The sequence below is a fragment of the Calonectris borealis genome, chromosome 3, assembly GCF_964195595.1.
Source record: "Calonectris borealis chromosome 3, bCalBor7.hap1.2, whole genome shotgun sequence".
Classification (NCBI taxonomy): Eukaryota; Metazoa; Chordata; class Aves; order Procellariiformes; family Procellariidae; genus Calonectris; species Calonectris borealis.
Genome location: NC_134314.1, coordinates 108,457,343 through 108,478,639, shown reverse-complemented (window position 1 = coordinate 108,478,639; position 21,297 = coordinate 108,457,343). Strand labels below are relative to the sequence as shown.

The 21,297-nt window shown below is 41.7% G+C and overlaps 1 protein-coding gene across 1 annotated transcript in view; it reads right to left on the bottom strand.

Moving 5' to 3' along the window:
- Positions 1-1,645: 1,645 nt before the first annotated feature.
- The window catches only part of CNIH3 (cornichon family AMPA receptor auxiliary protein 3), a 58,006-nt gene continuing 38,354 nt past the window's right edge, over positions 1,646-21,297 (bottom strand). Inside the window, 4 exon segments of the mRNA XM_075147223.1 lie at positions 1,646-2,703; positions 4,719-4,862; positions 7,417-7,531; positions 13,600-13,660. Coding sequence (XP_075003324.1) covers positions 2,676-2,703; positions 4,719-4,862; positions 7,417-7,531; positions 13,600-13,660 — 348 coding nt within the window. The 3' untranslated portion in view covers positions 1,646-2,675.

Here is a 21,297-nt window from a genome sequence, read left to right as displayed (position 1 = left end):
TTTAGAAAAAAACTTTGGTTTTTTTGTACCCTTTGACAAATCCAGGGAGACAACCCTGTCACTGTAAGAAAATTACTAATTTGAATACCAGTATTCATATGGTACCTGCCACTACAGCATGTAATGGTTTAGCACTGGACTGCAGCCGAGTGGTGGTAGTCTGTTGGAGTAACCCAGCAAGATACTGCAACTCACCTGGGTAACAACACAGAGCAAGGAACATGCTAAGGGCTGTATCTTACTCTGTTGTCTGTGAGGTCCACAGCATTAGTAGCTTCTTGATACTTCCAGACACCTTGGAAGATCTCATTACTCTTGAGTTCTGGGTTGGAGATACATGTCTTACATTAATCATTTCCTCCAAATAATGCTTTGGCCAGTTTCATAAATGATTTCTGCTAAAGAGAAGCTTCACTAAATTCAATGAAAGGGAAAGTATCCTCATATTAAACAATTTTTTTTTTTAATGGGTTGTGCATTCATTATACCATGGCAGCAGAGCTTTATTGGTGAGCTCTGTAATAACCCAGCAAAGTTTCTTATCTCAAGCACACAGTCCAAGCGAATACATCTGCATTGATTGCAGGGTCGGTGTGATTTCAAGAGCAGTTTAGCCACTTCTGTAGTATGTGCAATCCAAACTAATGAACCATCAGATCCCAAATTAGCTTCCCAAGTAACCTTATCTGGCAGCTTTGTTGTGTGCTTCCAGAACTGGGAATGCTATGTTGTAAGAAGTTAAACTACATCCAGTATGACCTACTGGCTATGTCTGTACTTGTAAATTAAAGAATGTCAGCACTTGGGACAACTTGATCATCTAAATATTGTTAGAATGACCCATGGTACAATTTTGGTTGCAGGCCAGCTAGCACTCTTCCAAGCAATGCCCAGGCATGATTCGGGTGTTGGCATGGTCCACGAGCAGTTTGCATGCAGCAGCTGTGCTTTGCAGGCTAACAGGATTTAGTTTTGTTACATAGCCAGACCAAACCAGAAAGAGTCTTGGCACTGTACACATGCAGTAACTCCAGCTCAGTTTGGACCTTGCCAGACATGAGATGAGCCATTGCTTCTGCACCATGCTCTGAAACAGGATATGTTAGCAGAGAGGCAGTACTGAATGTGAGACTGCATCTCTCCTGCTGAAGTCCTGTGCCCAGACTAAAAAGTCCTCAGAGTTTGGTACAGGAACAATCTATTGGCTCTCAATAGCCAGACCAAATTTGGCAGGGTCAACAATGAGCTAGTGCTAACAAGACCACCTGTAACCAAGCAGGGGTACAGATGGGCCTCTCTGCACTGTTCTCTGCAGCATCTCTGGTAGCAACTTACTTTATTAGCTCATTCACAACAAGATCCAAGTGGTCTCTGTGCATGCGCTGGTGTGAGTCTTGTTCTTACAGGCTTGCCTACTACCCAGAGCACCAGTGGCTGCATTGAAATACCATAGTGGCTTTAAAGGAACCAGCCCTGTTCCACTAGGTTCAGCGCTGAAATATATTTAGCAGCAGTTCTGGACACTTGATGCCTTTGACATGTCAATCAAATAGATTAAGCTAAAATAGAAATAGATTGTGAGTATTTATGTAGATGTGTATTTGTATATACATATATATAAATTTATACAGCCCATATATATGAATTTAAATGAGAAATACATCACAAAATTTAAAAACTTTTAAATTATAAAAAACTGAACATCTTTCAATACGAACCTCATACAAGACAAAAACATTCTGTATATTTGTTTCAGCTTAAATTTGACAGCAGAAATAAAGCTGCAAAACAGAATTACAGACCACAATTAGCTGGTCCAGTATTTTGTTATCCAGCATTGTGATGAATACAATACCTATGTTACAATGCTCCTTAATATATGTAGCTTTTACCTTTTTTTTTTTGCCGTCAGAGGAACACGATTCTGACAAGTGCTTGGCATGATTAGGTCAAATCCAATGTATTTATACATATCACTGTATGTTATTGGTGCATCACAAATGAAGTACAGAAATATACTGGATGTTCACCTACAGGAACAGCATATCACTAGAAAACAGAACACTGCAACTGCAAATTCTTTTGTTATTGTTGTTATGGGTGGAAAAAAAAACACTGAAGCAATTCGACAAGGTCCGACATCCCTGTTTGATTCGTGTCATGTGAACATCCCTGCAGAACAGTCACACATCTTATCTGAACTCCAGTCGGTGCTCATTTTCAGAATGTGTTGTATAGCTGTTCTTTCTGTGTAAGATGATCTTGTCCTCTGCTTCCTCAGTCCAGAACAGTCATTGAGAAAAGAAACTTTGCTCCCTGGAAGACAGCATGGACTATAGTTTATAATGAATCCACTAAACCAAGCAGCATTATCCCTGGAGAGGTGAATAGTTGTGTGACTTGGCCCACCTTGTTGCATTTGGTTTTTGTTTTGTTTGGGTTTTAAAAGTCATTTACTGCAACGCATTGAGAAACAGGAGATAAACAGAGTTAACTCAGCCATTCTCCCATGGTATTCTGGTTCTTCTTGCTGGGTCTCTCTTTCACATACTCTATTTACTTCTTGGGTTCAAAGTTTTCCTCTCTGCTTTTTTTTTTAATCATGCTTCATTTGGTTTACTCGTCCTTGCACTTCCAGCCTTTGTTGTTTTCAGTCTTTAATGATGATCTTTCAGTTAAGAGCTCACCAAAGTGTAGATCATGCTGTATGTAAAAGAAAGACACAATATGAAAGTATCCTTTTGAAGCATACAGAGCACTTTGATTTTTATAACCCTTTACTGTCTGTTCCTCAGATCTGACTGTAACGGCCTGTGCTTTCCTTTGCACTCTTTCTCTCTCTCTAAAGCATCTTAATTATGGTGTATTCAAGATGGGTATCAAAAAGCATTCAAGAAATAACAAATTCATTATCAACAACACAAGCTGTGTTTGAGCTTATTAAAGGCAGTCTGATGCCTGAATTTGAACAGCAAAGAGACAAAACCATTTTGCTTTAGTGTGTTTGATCTTTAAAACTTCAACCAGCAACTCTCAGCAGGGCAGGCAAGGTTTCCCATGAAACTGCATTATTTTGTTTCCTTTGGAAAAAACTCCATGCAGTAGAAGAAACATAAAAAGCAGGCACCAGCTGGAGTGAATCCATACATATTAAATGCAACTCTGAAAAGCAAAGAAATCGCAGTATATTGCCACAGCTCCATTTTACTGCAATTCTAATTCTGAAAATACCCAGGAAAACACAGCAAAATTGAATGTAATTAATATTATTTTATTTAGCACCAGGCAGTGGATTTTGGCTTATGGCCACATTTTAGAATGAAGGAAGCAGGGCTCAGAGGAAGCTGCACAACAGCAGAGTCCCAGCAGAAATGCTAGATCACACTACACAGCTGACTTTGACAGGGTCTTTTAGCCAAAACAAAAATGGGGGTTAAAAATGCTTCTCTCTCCAGCCATGCCTTGCCATCTCTCCTTGCACTACCAACAGAGCTTGTCTAGCATAACTGCCATGCTTCCACTCTTGCCCCCATGAAGAGGACTGGCAGGCAAAGGCGCTCAGCCCAAACCCACAAAGCTACTGGATGCTAAACTCCTGCTCGGATTCTCATGCCCCATCCATCTCAGTGTGACTTAGGCATCTACCAGGTTCTGTAAGTCTGGGCCCTCTACTTTCTTTCTCTCTCTCATGTATGCAGACGCAGGCACATACACATGGATACGTGGACAGAAAACTTTGTTGTCAATAATATTTAAAAGTAATATTGAGAAACAACAACCTGCAGCAATGACTCCTCAAGATATGGAGAACAACACAACAGATAACTGACCAGTGACCAAAGGGGAAACAACATTTATCTTCTTCCACTAGCATACAAACTTGCCTTACAGAGGGATTACTGTATGCAAGACTGGCTTGAAGAGGCACTCTATGCAAATACATTATGGAAGAAGGAGTAGAATAAAGGCATCATAAAACAGTACCTCCATTTAAAGTGTCTTAACCTTTTTTGTCAAGTAGTTTTATGGTGTGATTACAGGGGTGACTAAAAGCACAGGGATTCTGCCAAGGCTTACCTTAAATATGATCCTCACGTATTCTTGCACTGGGCATTTGTGACTGTGCACTAAGGACATCTGACAGCTGAAAGGGGCAGGGGGGATAACACACAACTGGGGTACGTATCTTCAAGAATGTGCTTAAATTAGGGGTTTGGACCACGCGCAGGCTTACACTGTAATGAAAGGGAGGCTGTAGGAATGACTACAGGCATGGTGCACCCCATGTTCCTACCCACCATCTACCTACCCATTTACTTACCATCTTGAGCATCACTACACCAGTAGATGTAGTATTTTTCTTATGATTCTCTTGAATCATAAGAATATTATAATTTTTATTTGATGTAATGTCATTATCATAACATTTGCTATTTCACTCATCCTAAGAGTCTAGGCGGAGGAGCAAAAATTTTTTCCTTGGGTTGGCCCTGGGGCCTGGCTCAGGCCTTAGATAAAATGCTTAATATTCTGTACCGAGGTGCCAGCAGATATAAGCACATGCTCCTGTAAGTGGGCATGCTTCCTTGAATCAAGATCAGAAGCAAGTTTTATAAGACTAAGGAAATAAGCCAACTGATTCCAGTCATTCCTAAATACAATTTCACATGTCAAATGAAAAGCAGCTACTATTTCCTTAGTGAAATGACCAGACTTACCAGTACAGATAGTAGAAGAAGGAAAGGAGATAGAAAGCTAGCTTACACCAGGCTTCTTTTTGACAGTAACTCAAAGTATCTGCATTCATGACTGCAGGTGGATCATATGCTAGCTCTGAACTATCTGCTGGGCAACGAAAATACCTGAAAGAGCAGGAGAAGACATCTAGAATGACTCTGTAGCTTTCTATATTAAATATGTGCAGATATACATCTTCCTGATCACCAGCTTAGAAGACAACCATCTTTCACGATATAGGAGGAATTTTCCTCTCTTTTTCAAGCCTCTATTTCCAGACGTTGTTAAAATCAGGACTGCTAGTCTAAACAGACGGTTTTTATAGAACCAAACAATTCATGAATGTGGACTTTCTGTGTTCTATTAATTCTTTAGATTGAAACATTCCCCCTTCCTATATAGTTATTTCTGGCTTAGTCATGAATAACTTACATATTGTGAGTGACAATATGTGGTGGCTTGTGATCAAAGCATGGAGGAAGGATTACTGGGCTTTGACTGCATCTACACAACTGATTTCAGACATGATGAAAGGTGACAGCCTCAACCAACTGATAGCTAAGTTCCTCCAACTCTGAAAAGGAAAAAAGTCAATATGGAGTAATATAAGAGCTGGCTGACTAATGTTTTTTACATGTAGCACTGCTCAAAAATTTATCATCCAAATAATTTTAATTGGAAAATGTTTTTCTTCTTACATAGGAGAAATTTCTGATTATTCTCAGCAATGACTGGATGTTTGAGAAAATCCTGACAAAAGAACTTTTTTGGCAAAGAATCTTTTGTCTCAGCTACTTTGCAGTAAAAAGCAAAAGCAAACCAAAAAAGAAGTCCTCAACAAAGTTAATGAACTGCTTTAAGATCAGCACAAATCAGATGAAATATTGTTATTTCTGTTGCTTTGAAATAGCAATGTAACCACTGAAGATTGCTGGGATTGCTTATAGATAGACAGACAGACAGACAGATAGAGAGACATAAAACCCCCATACAAGTGACCAGCAGCAAACTTTGAAAGTAAATGTTCTCATAATAACCTTGCCTTCCTCCCTTCCTTCTTCCCAATATTAGTCACATCCACTTACAATCTCTAATAACACTGCAAATTCGTTTACAGTGACCACAGGTGAAACCTCGCTTAATCATCTTCATTGGGATGAAGATATTGCACAGTATCTTCCCATGGTTTTGTGCAGAACTTTTACAATGAACCCAAACCTGTCTGTGGTTAAAACAGCAGAAATTATGGAGTAATTACAGCAAAGCATATGGAGAACCATGGAAACAAAGAAAATCAAAAGTTCTCTCTAAAAGTTGATATCATTATTTAGAGTCTGATCATTTTCACCTTGGACATAAAACAGAATTTTTTTTTTTTTTAACTTTTTAAACCAGTATTATTGTCACACTTTGGTTGTTAACCCTTAGTAAAACAGTACCATAAAACATTATTATTTTTATTGCACCCAACCAATAGGGAGAAAAGCACTCGTAGCTTCACTCCATTTAGCTTTCTGAGAACTATACTGTGACTCTAACTTCTGAATAATAGATTTTATCATATGACTCTGCATTACTACCAGCCTTTTGCAGGAAATAGTGTAAGAAAGCTACTACTTTTTAGTTCCTAGTTGAGATAATGGTTTTGCCTTCTTTACAGAATTATTCTTCAAGCTACTTCACAACAGGAGCTATCTGCTGCCATATGTATCTTTGTAACACAAAAGAGACCCTGACAGACAAAAATCATCTGTGCTTTTACAAACATTGTGGAAATGCAAAACTAGTGAAGACTCCAGATTGACAGCCACAAAAACTGATGTCTCTTCGTTATCTTCAGAGGCAACAGAAGGCTGATCCTCCACTAGAATGCAGAGGAAGGTGAAGCAGTAGCAGCTGCACTGCCTATCCAGAAAACATTAAAGCTGCTCAACAGCAGGTCTTACAGATCTTTCAGATCAAAAGAGGCTCTGAAAGCCCCTCAGTGAATATAAGCACAGAGCAGAGATTCAGAGTGGAAACACTCCCCGCTTTTTCACGTGGGCAGGGTGAAGACAACAACTCTTCATCTACTGCAATCCTTACTCCAAGAGTCTCTAAGAGACACTTCTCTTGCAGAACAGAAAGTCTCTACTGTACACCAAGAAACAACTTATTTTATACTGCAAAAAAAAAGCATAAAGCTGCCAAAGAAGATGAGACGCAAAATTCTGTCAACCTGCCCAGTCTCTATTTCACAACTCCAATGGAAAAGTTTTCTTGCTAGGCCTGAATGAATAGGTGCAAGATCTTTCAGATATGAACTGCCCTACAACTCCTTATCTGTGAAGCATTTAGAGCCTCACCAAGTTCCACTTTCACATTCCAGCCTATTTAATTTCCAAGTTATCATTCAGTTGTGGTGAGTACATCCTAACGCCCTTTGGAATATTTATCTAAGTTAGTAACTGAAAGCCACATTTATATTATTATATGTTTTCTTTACCCATTCTGAATGTCCAGGAAAAATATTTACTTTTTTCTGGAAACATAAGTTTCAGCTGCTTATAGGCAAAGCTTCTAGGCAAAAGATATTCAGCCATACTCCTATCACTGCACTTCATAGTTCATACAGTCTGCATGTGTGCTGAGTTGGCAAATAAGGCTAACAAGCAGTCAGCATATAGAAGATGGGCTTACCTCCAGAAGTGATAAAAAAGCAAAGGAACATTCAACCCCAGTGTGAGCCACTCTTGAGCGCACAAAAACATTATGCAGAAAAGACTATGGATAGAGTACTCCGGCAACACCAGCTAAAAAGAAAGGAACAGAAATAACAGATGTCAGTAAAACATGCTTTGATTTTAGTCACCTAAGCAGTTTTTCAGAAAACAAACCATATCTGCAAGTCACCTGTGTGCCTCTGTCTGTCCCTAGACATAACTCAGTTGACAGACAGCGTGGCTAGGAGCAATGAGCACAAGACGCAGTGCCAGGTTTGTCCAGGTTCTGACCATGGCTGTACTCCAGCGCCTTGTTGAGAGGCACGGGACAAATCATTTACTGTCTTAGCTGGTGCTCCAGATTTCTGTCTACAAAACGTAGAATACACTTACTGCCTCCCTCACAGGAAGCACTGTGAGACTAAATGAATGCCTGTAAAAGAGTTCTTAAAGAAGTAAGTTTCATTACTGATGCATTCAGAAAGGAAATAATAAAGCTATTACTGAAGTTTCACTTCAATATTGGAGGAGCATCCTTGGAAAAAGGCTGCTTCTACCATTTTGATACGTTATATACACCCTAAAGAGATCAAATCCATTACTCAGTCAGCATTGCGAGCTAAAACCCACTACGACAAGAAACTCACTTTCTTAGTAAATCCACGGCTCCCCACACTACTTGTTTCAGACCCAAGATGATTCTTTCTATTAAAAAAGAAAGTGAGTGCGCAGCTGGCAGAAACAGAAATTTGTGTGATGTTGATTCAGAGTAGTTATTTCTAAAGGCATTTTGCTTTTTTCACTGCTTTCCCATTTCCTTAGCTGGCTTTCCTCTCTTGTTTTCTTCCAATGCTTTTTCTCAGAAATCTCTATTTCTCTTCTTCATTCAAGTCACAGAAGAGATTAATTTTCCACAGTACATATTTCTCAAAGCTAGACAATCCCATACAGACTTCATCTGCATTTCTTGCTGTGTTTTGGAGCTACACCAACCAAAGTTAAATCACAAAAAGCATTTCAGGGGCTTCTTTTGATGTAAATTCATTTTCATCTGTCAAATAATTAAAGTGAGCCCTACTTTTTTAAGCAATGTGAAACCTACTATACAGCTACTCCCAATGCCTTCCTACTCCCATACAGCTGTGCTGCAATGAATTCCATCTTCTTGGTTTTAGGAATCTTTCCACCTCACATGGAACATTTTTTTTTACTTTCATTTAACTTCGCTACTTAAAGTAGTTAACACATTTGTGTACCTCTGTCTATGCCTTCAACTTAAACATTCTCAAAAGCTTATCTTATGTGGATGACAAATCATAATAGTTCAGATTCCAGATGGTAGTTATTTATCACTGCTGGATTTTTTTTTTTCATTTTTAGAATGAAAAACATGATTTACAACATGACTATAACCTTTCTCCAAAGAATGATTCATCTTCATCACAAATTGCAGACAAGAAAGGTCTTCATGATGTACGTCTACCCACCTGGCCATGGTATCCACTCGGCCGAAAGCCATCGCCAGGAGAAACGTGGCGACCCAGACGGAGCCCCTACGCAAACACACATCTGTCCAGGCCTCCGGCTGCAGGGAGTGCCTGAGGCTGTCCCTGGTACAGGAGGGCAGCAGAGACGACGCCTGCGTGCGTTGCGACCAGGTGGATGATCTGCTCAGCCTGGTGGCAGAGCTGAAGGAGGAAGTGGAGAGGCTAAGGAGCATCAGGGAGTGCGAGAGAGAGATAGATTGGTGGAGCCGCACCCTGCCATCCCTGAGGCGAGGGCAGCACACGGAGGCTCCGCAAGAAGCGGAGGAACCCCTGCCCTCTTGCCACCAGGCAGAAGGAGGAGACCCAGGCGACGGAGGGGAATGGACACAGGTCCCTGCTCGGGGCGCCAGGCGAACCCCCGGCCGGCCTTCCTCGCCTCAACCTTCCCAGCTGCCCCTACACAACAGATACGGGGCTCTGGAACTTGAGGGCCAGACGAACGAGGACGAAGATGAAGGCCCATCCAGGGGGTTGCCCGAGGAGAGGCAGCCAGCCCCACAAATTACGACTGCCTCCGCTAAGAAAAAAAGGAGGGTAATTGTCATTGGTGATTCCCTTCTGAGGGGGACCGAGGGCCCAATTTGTCGGCCGGACCCATCCCACAGGGAAGTCTGCTGCCTCCCTGGGGCCCGGGTGAAGGACATTACTAGGAAACTCCCTAGTCTCGTGCAGGCCTCCGATTACTACCCGCTACTGGTTATACAGGCTGGCAGTGAGGAGGTTGCAGGGAGAAGTCCCGAAGGGATCAAAAGGGACTTCAGGGCGCTGGGGCGACTGGTAGGAGGATTGGGAGCACAGGTAGTTTTTTCCTCGATCCCTTTAGTGGCGGGGCGGAACACCGAAAGGAACAGGAAAACTCATCGGATCAACACGTGGCTCAGGGGCTGGTGCCATCAACAGAATTTTGGCTTCTTTGACCACGGGGAGGTTTACATGGCACCGGGCCTGCTGGCGACGGACGGAGTTCAGCTGTCTCGCAGGGGGAAAAGGATTCTCGCGTGTGAGTTGGCCGGGCTCATCGAGAGGGCTTTAAACTAGATTTGAAGGGGGACGGGGATAAAACCAGGCTCTCTAGAGAAGAGCCTAGGGTCCGCACGCCATTGTCGGGGGAGAAATCGGCAGCCCAGCTCAAGTGCATCTATACCAATGCACGCAGCATGGGCGGCAAACAGGAGGAGCTGGAAGCCATTGTGCAGCGGGGTAGCTATGACTTAGTCGCCATCACGGAAACGTGGTGGGATGAGTCGCACGATTGGAGTGCTGCAATGGACGGCTATAAGCTTTTCAGAAGGGACAGGCGAGGAAGGAGAGGCGGTGGAGTAGCCCTGTATGTTAGGGAATGCTTCGACTGTCTAGAGCTCCATGATAGTGATGACGAGGTCGAGTGCTTGTGGGTAAGGATGAGGGGGAAGGCCAACAAGGCAGATATCCTGCTGGGGGTCTGTTATAGACCACCTGGCCAGGAAGAGGAGGCAGACGAAATATTCTACCAGAGGCTGGCAGAAGTCTCCCAGTCGCTAGCCCTTGTTCTTGTGGGGGACTTCAACTTTCCGGATGTCTGCTGGAAATACCACACGGCAGAGAGGAAACAGTCGAGGAGGTTCCTGGAGTGTGTGGAGGATAACTTCCTGACGCAGCTGGTAAGCGAGCCCACCAGGGGAGATGCCTCGCTTGACCTGCTGTTCACGAACAGAGAAGGGCTGGTGGGAGATGTGGTGGTCGGAGGCCGGCTTGGGCTTAGCGACCATGAAATGGTAGAATTCTCGATACTTGGTGAAGTAAAGAGGGGGGCCAGCAAAACCGCTACCATGGACTTCCGGCGGGCGGACTTTGGCCTGCTCAGGACACTGGTCGAGAGGATCCCTTGGGAGACGGTCCTGAAGGGCAAAGGGGTCCAGGAAGGCTGGACGTTCTTCAAGAAGGAAGTCTTAAAGGCGCAGGAGCGGGCTGTCCCCATGTGCCGCAAGAAGTGCGGGCGGGGAAGGCGACCGGCCTGGCTGAATGGGGAGCTCTGGCTGGGACTCAGGGAAAAAAGGAGAGTTTATCACTTGTGGAGGAAGGGTCAGGCAACTCAGGAAGAGTACAGGGATCGCGTTAGGTCGTGCAGAGAGGAAATTAGAAAGGCAAAAGCCCAGCTAGAACTCCACCTGGCCACTGTCGTGAGAGACAACAAAAAATGCTTTTATAAGTATGTTAATGACAAAAGGAGAGCCAAGGAGAATCTCCATCCTCTATTGGATGCGGGGGGGAACGTTGCCACCAAGGATGAGGAAAAGGCTGAGGTACTCAACGCCTTCTTTGCTTCAGTCTTTAGTAGTCAGAATGGTTATCCTCAGGGTACTCAGCCCCCTGAGCTGGAAGACAGGGACGACAAGCAGGATAAACCCCCCATAATTCAAGAGGATGAAGTTCATGACCTGCTATGCCACCTGGATGTTCACAAGTCTATGGGGCCGGATGGGATCCACCCGAGAGTTCTGAGGGAGCTGGCGGAGGAGCTTGCCGAGCCGCTCTCCATCATTTACCAGCAGTCCTGGTTAACTGGGGAAGTCCCGGACGACTGGAGGCTCGCCAATGTGACTCCCATCTACAAGAAGGGCCGGAAGGAGGATCCGGGGAACTACAGGCCGGTCAGCCTGACCTCGGTGCCGGGGAAGATCATGGAGCGGTTGGTTTTGAGGGTGCTCACGAGCCATGTCCGGGACAACCAGGGGATCAGGCCCAGCCAGCACGGGTTCATGGAAGGCAGGTCCTGCTTGACCAACCTGATCTCCTTCTATGACCAGGTGACCCGCCTAGTGGATGAGGGAAAGGCAGTGGATGTGGTCTACTTGGACTTCAGTAAGGCCTTTGACACTGTCTCCCACAGCATTCTCCTAGAGAAGCTGGCGGCTCACGGCCTAGACAGGTACACTCTTCGCTGGGTAAAAAACTGGCTGGACGGCCGAGCCCAGAGAGTTGTGGTGAACGGAGTTAAATCCAGTTGGCAGCCGGTCACGAGCGGTGTTCCCCAGGGCTCAGTTTTGGGGCCGGTCCTGTTCAATATCTTCATCAATGATCTGGACGAGGGGATCGAGTGCTCCCTCAGTAAGTTTGCAGACGACACCAAGTTGGGCGGGAGTGTTGATCTGCTGGAGGGTAGGAAGGCTCTGCAGAGGGACCTGGACAGGCTGGATCGATGGGCTGAGGCCAATTGTATGAGGTTCAACAAAGCCAAGTGCCGGGTCCTGCACTTCGGCCACAACAACCCCAGGCAACGCTACAGGCTTGGGGAAGAGTGGCTGGAAAGCTGCCCAGAGGAAAAGGACCTGGGGGTACTGGTTGACAGCCGGCTGAACATGAGCCGGCAGTGTGCTCAGGTGGCCAAGAAGGCCAACGGCATCCTGGCCTGTATCAGAAATAGTGTGGCCAGCAGGAATAGGGAGGTGATCGTGCCCCTGTACTCGGCACTGGTGAGGCCGCACCTCGAATACTGTGTTCAGTTTTGGGCCCCTCACTACAAGAAGGACATGGAGGTGCTGGAGCGCGTCCAGAGGAGGGCAACGAAGCTGGTGAAGGGCCTGGAGCACAAGTCTTATGAGGAGCGGCTGAGGGAACTGGGGTTGTTTAGCCTGGAGAAGAGGAGGCTGAGGGGAGACCTCATCGCGCTCTACAACTACCTGAAAGGAGGTTGTAGCGAGGTGGGTGTTGGTCTCTTCTCCCAAGTAACTAGCGATAGGACAAGAGGAAATGGCCTCAAGTTGTGCCAAGGGAGGTTTAGATTGAACATTAGGAAAAATTTCTTTACTGAAAGAGTGGTCAGGCCTTGGAACAGGCTGCCCAGGGAAGTGGTGGAGTCACCATCCCTGGAGGTATTTAAAAGACGTGTAGATGAGGCCCTTAGGGACATGGTGTAGTGGGCATGGTGGTGTTGGGTTGACGGTTGGACACGATGATCTTAGAGGTCTTTTCCAACCTCTATGATTCTATGATTCTATGATTCTATGATTCTAAACATCACAAGACTTAAAAGCATATTATATTCATTATCACATATTTGATTTCTGAATCCAACACAATCCACAAACTTAGCAAGAACACAACCCTGATGCCTGACCAGTGGGCTGGCTGGTAATAACAGGGAAGGAAACCCATGGTGAAAATTTATGCAGTGCACAAAAAACAAAACAAAACAAAACATCTGCTGTGAAGCTAGAAAGGAAACAAAGGAAGCAGTGGACTCTCAGAAACGGACTCACTTTCCAGTCACAGTTTCTGGTGTAAATTAAATCTACCTATGCTTTTGATAGAACAACAAATGGGTCATTTATGTCTCTTCATCCTTTTCTTGGAATGATACATTCCTGTGGACATAAATAAAACAGTTTCTGAAGAGAATTCATGCAAAGAAGCAAACAAAGCCCAGCCTGCAAGTCCACTTGCAGTTTATATTCAGGTGATTTACCTAAGAGACCAAATCTAAAAGGAGGTGCGAGAATCGAAAGCAGAAAGTGTAGAAAGGTACTAACAGCAAGGCTTGTGAGGAAAAGTAAATTGAATAGCTGAATAACTAAATAACTAAAAAATAACATTGCCTCAGTTCTTGGCTGTAAGAATCATCCTGCAGTTTGACATAATGTCCTCTGAAACCAATGGAAACTTTCAATCAACTTTAGCAAACACGGGATTCAGCTCCTGGAGAGAAGAGAGCTGTTTGAGAAACAAGCAACAGTCAATCCTTGTTGTTTCTGCTGAGGTAGTCAACTGCAATAGTAACTTCTGTGATACAGATAGCTATGCAATAGGAATTAAACTAACGTCTTTAATTCATTTCTGGGAGAGCATATGAAGCTGTCAGATGGTAAACATGTTAGGATATAAACTGTATGGTAAATATGTTAGGATATAAACAGTATATATTTCTATTTTGAACGAGGAACACCCTGATTCAGATAACGACCTCTGCTTTCTGCCACTGCTCAAGATGAAGTCTCAAGATGGTTATAGAACACAGAGTTGAAGGAGAAACTGGCAAAGCAGCACAATTCTTAAGGGCTGCAACTTGGTCACTTTGAGTCCCAAGCTAATGAATGACATTACAAATTTATCACCAGAAATTCTGCTGGCTGACATTTATCTGGTGAAAAACCACAGGAAAGCTTGAAAAGGAAGTCAGCTTCTAGATCAAATTGCTGCTCATCAGAAACACCTTTTGCTGTAACATAAGCAAGGGAAAGAAACTACTATACCTTTCTAAATTTTGCTCTGGTATGTATATTTAAGTAAATCTACATATCAGTAAATATTCAAAATCCTTATTCCCAATCCATCATTTGTATTTAAAATGTAAAATCTCAGATAGATATCATACTCATATAATTACCATCTCACCATAAATATTCAATACGTCCTCATACAAAGTAGTACACACATACATGCATATGTAGATAGATTCTTCCCCTCTTATTCCAAAGAAAATAAGGCAGGTTTTGCTATGTATAGACATCTAGGTTTGGCTGAACTAAAGCATGGGAAAAGCACTGAAGCTAAGCACCTGTCAGCAGCTTCTTTGTGTTTACAGGAATACAAAGACCTCTGTAAATTGCAAATGCTGAAGGCCATCTCTCAGGAAGCTCAGTCCTAAATCATTTTATTCAGTTTCCTATTTCCTAAATGTATTCTGTTGTTCTTACACAAAAGATAAACCCACCTTTTTCTGTCAGTAATTTTCCTCCTTATTCTGTTTATTACACATGGATACCTCCTTCTCAAATGTAATTTTGCTTTTACAAAACATTATATCATTTTTACATGGAATGACTCTTACAGTTTGTCTCGCCAGTGAACAGGGCACATAAAATATCTCACAGAAACCAAAACTGGGAAGATATTATAGCAGGAATAGTAATCTCCCTTCATCAGTGCTATTAAATTCTCATGCTTAGAAAATCAACTGTAACAAGTGAATCAAACTGTTTTCCCAGTCACTGTTAAGCCACTGAAATGTCAAGACCTCATGCTTCTTTCCAGCACTTTGCTTAGGACCAATACTGCTGAGTGCTACACAGTAACAGTAATTCTCAAAGAACTGCTGTTTCTTCCCCCAAAAGACTCCCAGTCTACATCTGCGCAGGCAAGCCTCCATACTGTAACCACAGATTTTACACCATACCCAGAAATTGCCAGCCATTAGACACTCTACCCTTCCCCGGGTTTCTGAAAGTCTTCATTATGCTGTAGAGGCTGAAACAACTTCCCTTCTTAATGCCTGCCTTCTCCTCCCACAGATGGCAGGAAAAAAACTGAAGAGAAATGGAGGTTGAATCTCCTTCACGTAACATTAGAGCTCTGGTGATTACCCAAGTGGAAACAAGTTGTTCACGTTACAAACACACAAGCCCTTTCCATCCACCTAAAAACAACAAGAAACTGAAAACACCATGCATGCATGGAATCACTCCAGGGCCCCAAATTAGGCCTGTTCTATGTGCATGCTGCTTTATCGCAGTGGTTAATGCTGCTGCACCCACTTCCACTAAAGGGTAGCTGCAGCTTGTCACTATGATGCTCACTTTGCTGCTTTTTTCCATATTCCTTGCTAAAGCTGACATGCAGAATTTGTCCTCATCAGTAGCCGAGAAAGAGGGGATGGAGATGTACCCCAGGTTTTCGGAACACAAGACTTATTTTAATTAGACTTTAAAGGCCACCCTGATAGAGCCTACCAGAGCTAGCGGAGTATCAGCTGCTTAACTAAAGACATCGTGAGACCAAAGGGAGATGATTATTTAATGACTCTGAAATTCTCCTAATTGAACAACCCAGACCACAAAAGCCAGAAGTGTAGTGCAAGCAAGTGAAAAAAAGGAAGCAGTAACACACAGAAAAACAGCAGTAGCATGTGCATTAGTCCAGATTGTGCACATATGTGGAATGTACATACATTGAAACAAGTAACTTCTGTTTGCTCCTGCTGTTGCAGAAACCAAAGAAGTAGGGTCAACTGTGAATAATTTAAATACACAGACCATACATCTTAACATTTGCAACAGTTTTAAACATACTGCTTGCATTTATCAGACACATGAAACATTAAATTTTCTGTTGAAATACAGGACGGCTTCCCACTTACATTTTCTAGTGTATCTTTCTAATCTACTTTAAGTGATTTGAGTTACTTGACTTCCAAAACCTTCTCTGAAAGGCTGCCTTAGACCCAACACAATGCTGTCACAGCAAATATACTAAGGTTTAAAGTCCAAATTTTCAGGTTCAATTTCTTTCAATTCTCCTGTTAAAATCCACACCTGCTTGTGTCTCTACAAGCTCTGTTCTCTAGTCGCTTACAGCAATCACTTAGAAATTCAGTTGTGTAGTTAAAATTATTATAACACAGACCTATAACCAAAGCATTTTAAGTAATTCAAAACCATGTTATGCAACCCTCTAGAAGTATTTAGCAGTTTGCTATGTAGACGTATGCAACTAGCTGAAAAGAAAGTGTCTGGAAAATGCATTCCAGATCATCAAAAGAACAACCTGCAGCTGAACCTACTAAGTTCACATATACAGCTTTACATTTTATCTGGGGGAGAGCAATGAGGCACGCATGCAAGACTCAATGTTATGGACCAAATACAGAGCAGAAATAAAAGAAAGGATCTAACATCTGTGTTTTCACCACTCCACCTTTCTGGATTACAACGAAGCAAAGTAGCACAAAGCCAATGCTTTGTAAAGGAAATTTCATTATTCTAATGCACTATTGGAATTTCTTTAAACAGTATTAACCGGATGTGAACATAAGTCACTCCACAGCACAAATACCAGACAATGAAATGAATAACACAAAGAACCTAATTATCATTCACACAAAGCACTCCATATCCATCTGTAACACAGTACCAGATCTAATATTAAAATACAGGATTTCTGGATGCTCTTTCCATCTCAGCTACTAAACACGTCTATATTTAGGCTCATCGTTTCACTTCTCATTGTCTCATTTTTGCCTTCTGCAACCTGGGGATAATTATATTTAAGATCTATAGATTCCACTGGAGCTAGTTAATGACTAGAATATTTAAGCTTTGTCATAACACAAATAGTAACTTTAACAAGAGTGACAGAGGAAGATCAGGTCTTTATGGGACTTTCATCAAGAATATCTATAAATATTTCTGTGTTGCAGAGCCTATGGGAGGTCATAACAGCCAACAGGTAAAGAGGTTATGAAACAGATTTAAAAAAAAGACTTCTCCACTATAAGGCCTGCAGGGCACCAGCAGAGTTCAAAAAGTGCCCCGGCCTTGGAAGGCACATCATTAAGGCAGATGTGCTGCGATCTTATAAGTGTATCTCCTCTGCTAACTGTTCTTTTCCACTCAGCAGGGATCAAGAGATATCTTTACAATCTTTCTTTTTTTAACGTTAATTCAGAACCAGTAACAGAAGCTGGGTTAGCAACCCTGGAGTGCAAACTTCTCTAATTTTCACAACACTGACACGAAACAGGGTAACAAACGCTTTCTTGCCCTACCTCACTGTTGTATTTCAGACACAACCAGCCAGGACGCCCCGCAGCTGGGTTATTCCAAGAGTTCATGCCGTCTTTGTCTGCTTGCCCAAAACTTGGTGAGAATGACAATTAGTACCACAGCTGTTCATTAGGATCTAGAAAACCAGCCCCTCATTTCACAGGCAGGTCTATGAATGCAGAAATCTCAGTGATCATTAAAATGAAGTTCAGCCATCTGCACAGCACAGGAAAGGCCCTCAGGCCTTCTCCCGGGGGTCTGCCCAAGATTGACAGTTTCATAAATGCTGAAAACTAAGCGTTCACTAAAGGGCTGTTTCCATATCTGGCGTGTAAAGACTGTCAATGCGAGGAAGTAGATTTGGTACAGTGCAGACATGGTAAAGACAATCCCTACCCTGCTATTCTAACAGCTTTATTGAAAACATCAGCATCTAAATGCAAGGTAGGACATTTAACTCCCAGCAGAAACAATTTTCATCCATATAACAGGTATGATGTAAAATCACTGCACTCTATTTTTAGGTATTATATTGCTTTCTGTAATTGCATAGAGGCTTCATAGGGTCTGATCCTGACTTAAATACACAATGAACATTCTGCTAAACATAACAGTGACATTCGATTTAACCCCAATTTCTTTAGTTTTATTAAAATGCAAATATTTACTTTATTGCATACCAAATTAGAGCAAATACAGGCCATTAGCAAGTCAAATATTGCCAATATTTTCAACACAGCTCTGAGGAACAGATGCATAAATTATATTATCCCAAGCAGCTGAGAAGTACACTGCTCTCAGGAGTACACTACAGGCAACAGTTACTCATATACATCTTTGCTGCATCTTCAGCCTTATTCTACTGTTACTTGTAATGTTCTGACACTGTAAGGACATATATTTACATATCCTCCAGAACAGTACTGGAAGAAGCTGAATTGTAAGGCAAGAGGTTGTCTATTACAGGGTGATACTTTGTTTGCCACTTTGATTATTGAATAAACGTTTAAAAGATGAGATTAATAGCAAAATACAGTTGGTTAACCTGAAATACTTTTATACGTAAATATTTTCATGAGTAATAATATTATGAATAACCACAAGTATCTCCCTTCAAAACATATTTCAGTTTCCATCAGGCGCATCTTACTTCCTTCCTGGACTAAAAGGGGGGTAAGGACCAAACTGTGACTGAGTCACAAGTTTGAACTCTTCACTCTTAGGCTTGCAATAGTTTTTTAATTTTTCCCCTTATGATCTACCCCTGCTTTGAACACCTGTGCAGGCACAGCAGGATATATCTTTTCATTGTCCTTAGCTAAGCACACAGACATCCTTAGGTAATGATTGCTAAAAATAACAATTGTTACATTCTAACTTTTGAAAAGTGCTGAATTCAGGAATTTGTAAATTTGTCTAAAAGTAGTGCTGGCACAATGCACATAATAAATGAGCGTCAGTAGTGAATGAATTGCCTACCAAAAATACTACACTTCCTCTAAGTTCTTAAGTCCTATCTTAAGGACTTTCTTCCCAGATAGGGTACTGTATACAAGGAAAGGACGAAAGGAATTATGTTTAGTACTTTTATTGTAATAGTAATACCTTTCTAGTAAATATGAACCCGATATATTTACAATAAAATAAAAAGTGTGAAGAAGAGATGCACTATCTCTAGTCACGCAACATTTATGGGATTATTTGTGCATAAAGTATAAATACTGCCAGCTCTTTGGTCCCAATTCTACTGTCAGTTCTGCAAAATAGCTACCGTGCCAAGTTCCACTCTTTCTGATGAAATTAAAACTATGTGGGTGCCCAAGAGACTGATTGAATAGGTCACACCCCCATTTTATCTCATTCCACACTTCATACATAATAAATGTAACAAAAGAGCAGGCAGAAAAGACTTAAGAGAGGGAAGGAAAAAAGCTTTTAGATGATCTGTAGCAAATTTCCTATCAGAGTGCAAAAGAGGAAAAGGCACCTCAGCAACAAAGGTACTGAAGGCCTAAGTTTTGTCTATACTGCAAATTTATTACAAGATTCGGGGAAAATCATTATGTCCCTCATGCTTCCAGATGCAAACAAAATCTCGATCAAGTGTGAATCGCTATCAATATCTTAACTCCATCCCCTTTTGGGCAAGCTGCAGAAAACAATTAAACTAACCCAGAGCCAGTGAAAGTGTATAATACTTTAGCTAAAAATATTTTACTTGCTTTTTCTGTATCCCCACTTCCCCTACCAAACTACATTCTTCTTTCTTTCACTTGTACAACCTAAGGACAGCCCTGCGGTTTACATGAACAGCAGATTTAAAATTTATTTCATGCCTCTTTTGACTAACAAGAGATGCTGTACCAAAATTGTTTAAAAATAACTCATCCATAAGTTATGATTTCCATAAACTAAAAATTGTATACTAATACATTTTTAGCTCACTTCAAATTTTATCCTTAGAGTGTAAAAAGTTTCTTGTTCCTAATATAAAGATACCTTGTCAGAACCACTCTGAAGGCCAGAAGAAAGTTGGCTTTATCATCTAATGGCAGTTTAGCAGTATCTTTCAAATAAGTACTGACTACTGAAATACACACCAGTTTTATGTCTCTCACACATACTCAGAGTCTAATGTACTTTAAAAAGTCCTAGGTCACTTCAAACAAAAGAGAACTTAAATGAATTTAGTTTTATGAAAGATATTGTATTGACAGTCCAAGTCCTAACTGACAGAATCCGTACACCATGGCAAGCTTACATCCTACAAAATCCGCAGTTCTAATTAATGGTTTAGAAACAGCAATATCCTTTATTCCAGTGCCTGCATGCAAACTCTAGAATTTATTCTGAGGCAGCTTAGGAGCTAATTATGTGTGCATATGTATAGCAGGGGGGTGTAGCTCAGACTCACTATGATGTTGACAGAGATCTATCTTATCATATTGTCTATGTTTATTAGTATTTCTGTAGAGCAAGCATCACAAGTCTTTAAGCATACAACACAAGATAATCTTACTCCCAACAGTCATCAATTGGACTACAATAGTTTGAGTCTGATTCCAGACTGGGCTGGATTTGAACAGCTGCTGCACAGATTAAAAACTACATGCAATTATTAATTCAATGAACCATCAGACCCCTCAAAAACAGCAAGCATTTTTAGCTTCAATTAAAACTAAGACATTCAAACTATGCCTGCTAACAAGAAAACTAAGTAGCTCTCTGAAAACAAGTTTTCTATCATCAAATCAGCTGCGCAACCTTTCTCTTCCTGTTGCGTACATGTCTTGTGAGTCATGTAAACAAATGCTCTTTATATTTATTACCACGTGTTTTTTGTAGCACCTGGCACAGTAAGGTTTTATTCCTTACTTGAGTCTGGAAGCATTGCTGTAACACAAACACTAATGAAGACATAATAGGAGAGCCAAGTCTTGCTGAAAAGAATCTCTGGCTGAAGCACAATAGAGCCTTTAAAAGATCAAAGTATCCAACTAAGGAAATAAAAAAAGAATGCAAAATTCAAATAGTGGCAAAACGGAAGACAGCAGAATATCCACCTAATCACAACAAAAGCAGATTTGCTCCTGTATTACATTTTCTTCCAGAAAGAGGACAAATAGAACATCCTGAAACCACCCTTTTGAATTTACTGAAGACACCTTTAAAATGTGAAGATTTTTCATATGATAATGTTCATTCAGAATATCACTGTAGTCCCAATAACAGATCATATGTTTAAACCTCTAAAAAAAGGATTACTTAACAACTGTTTCATATTCATATTGTTTA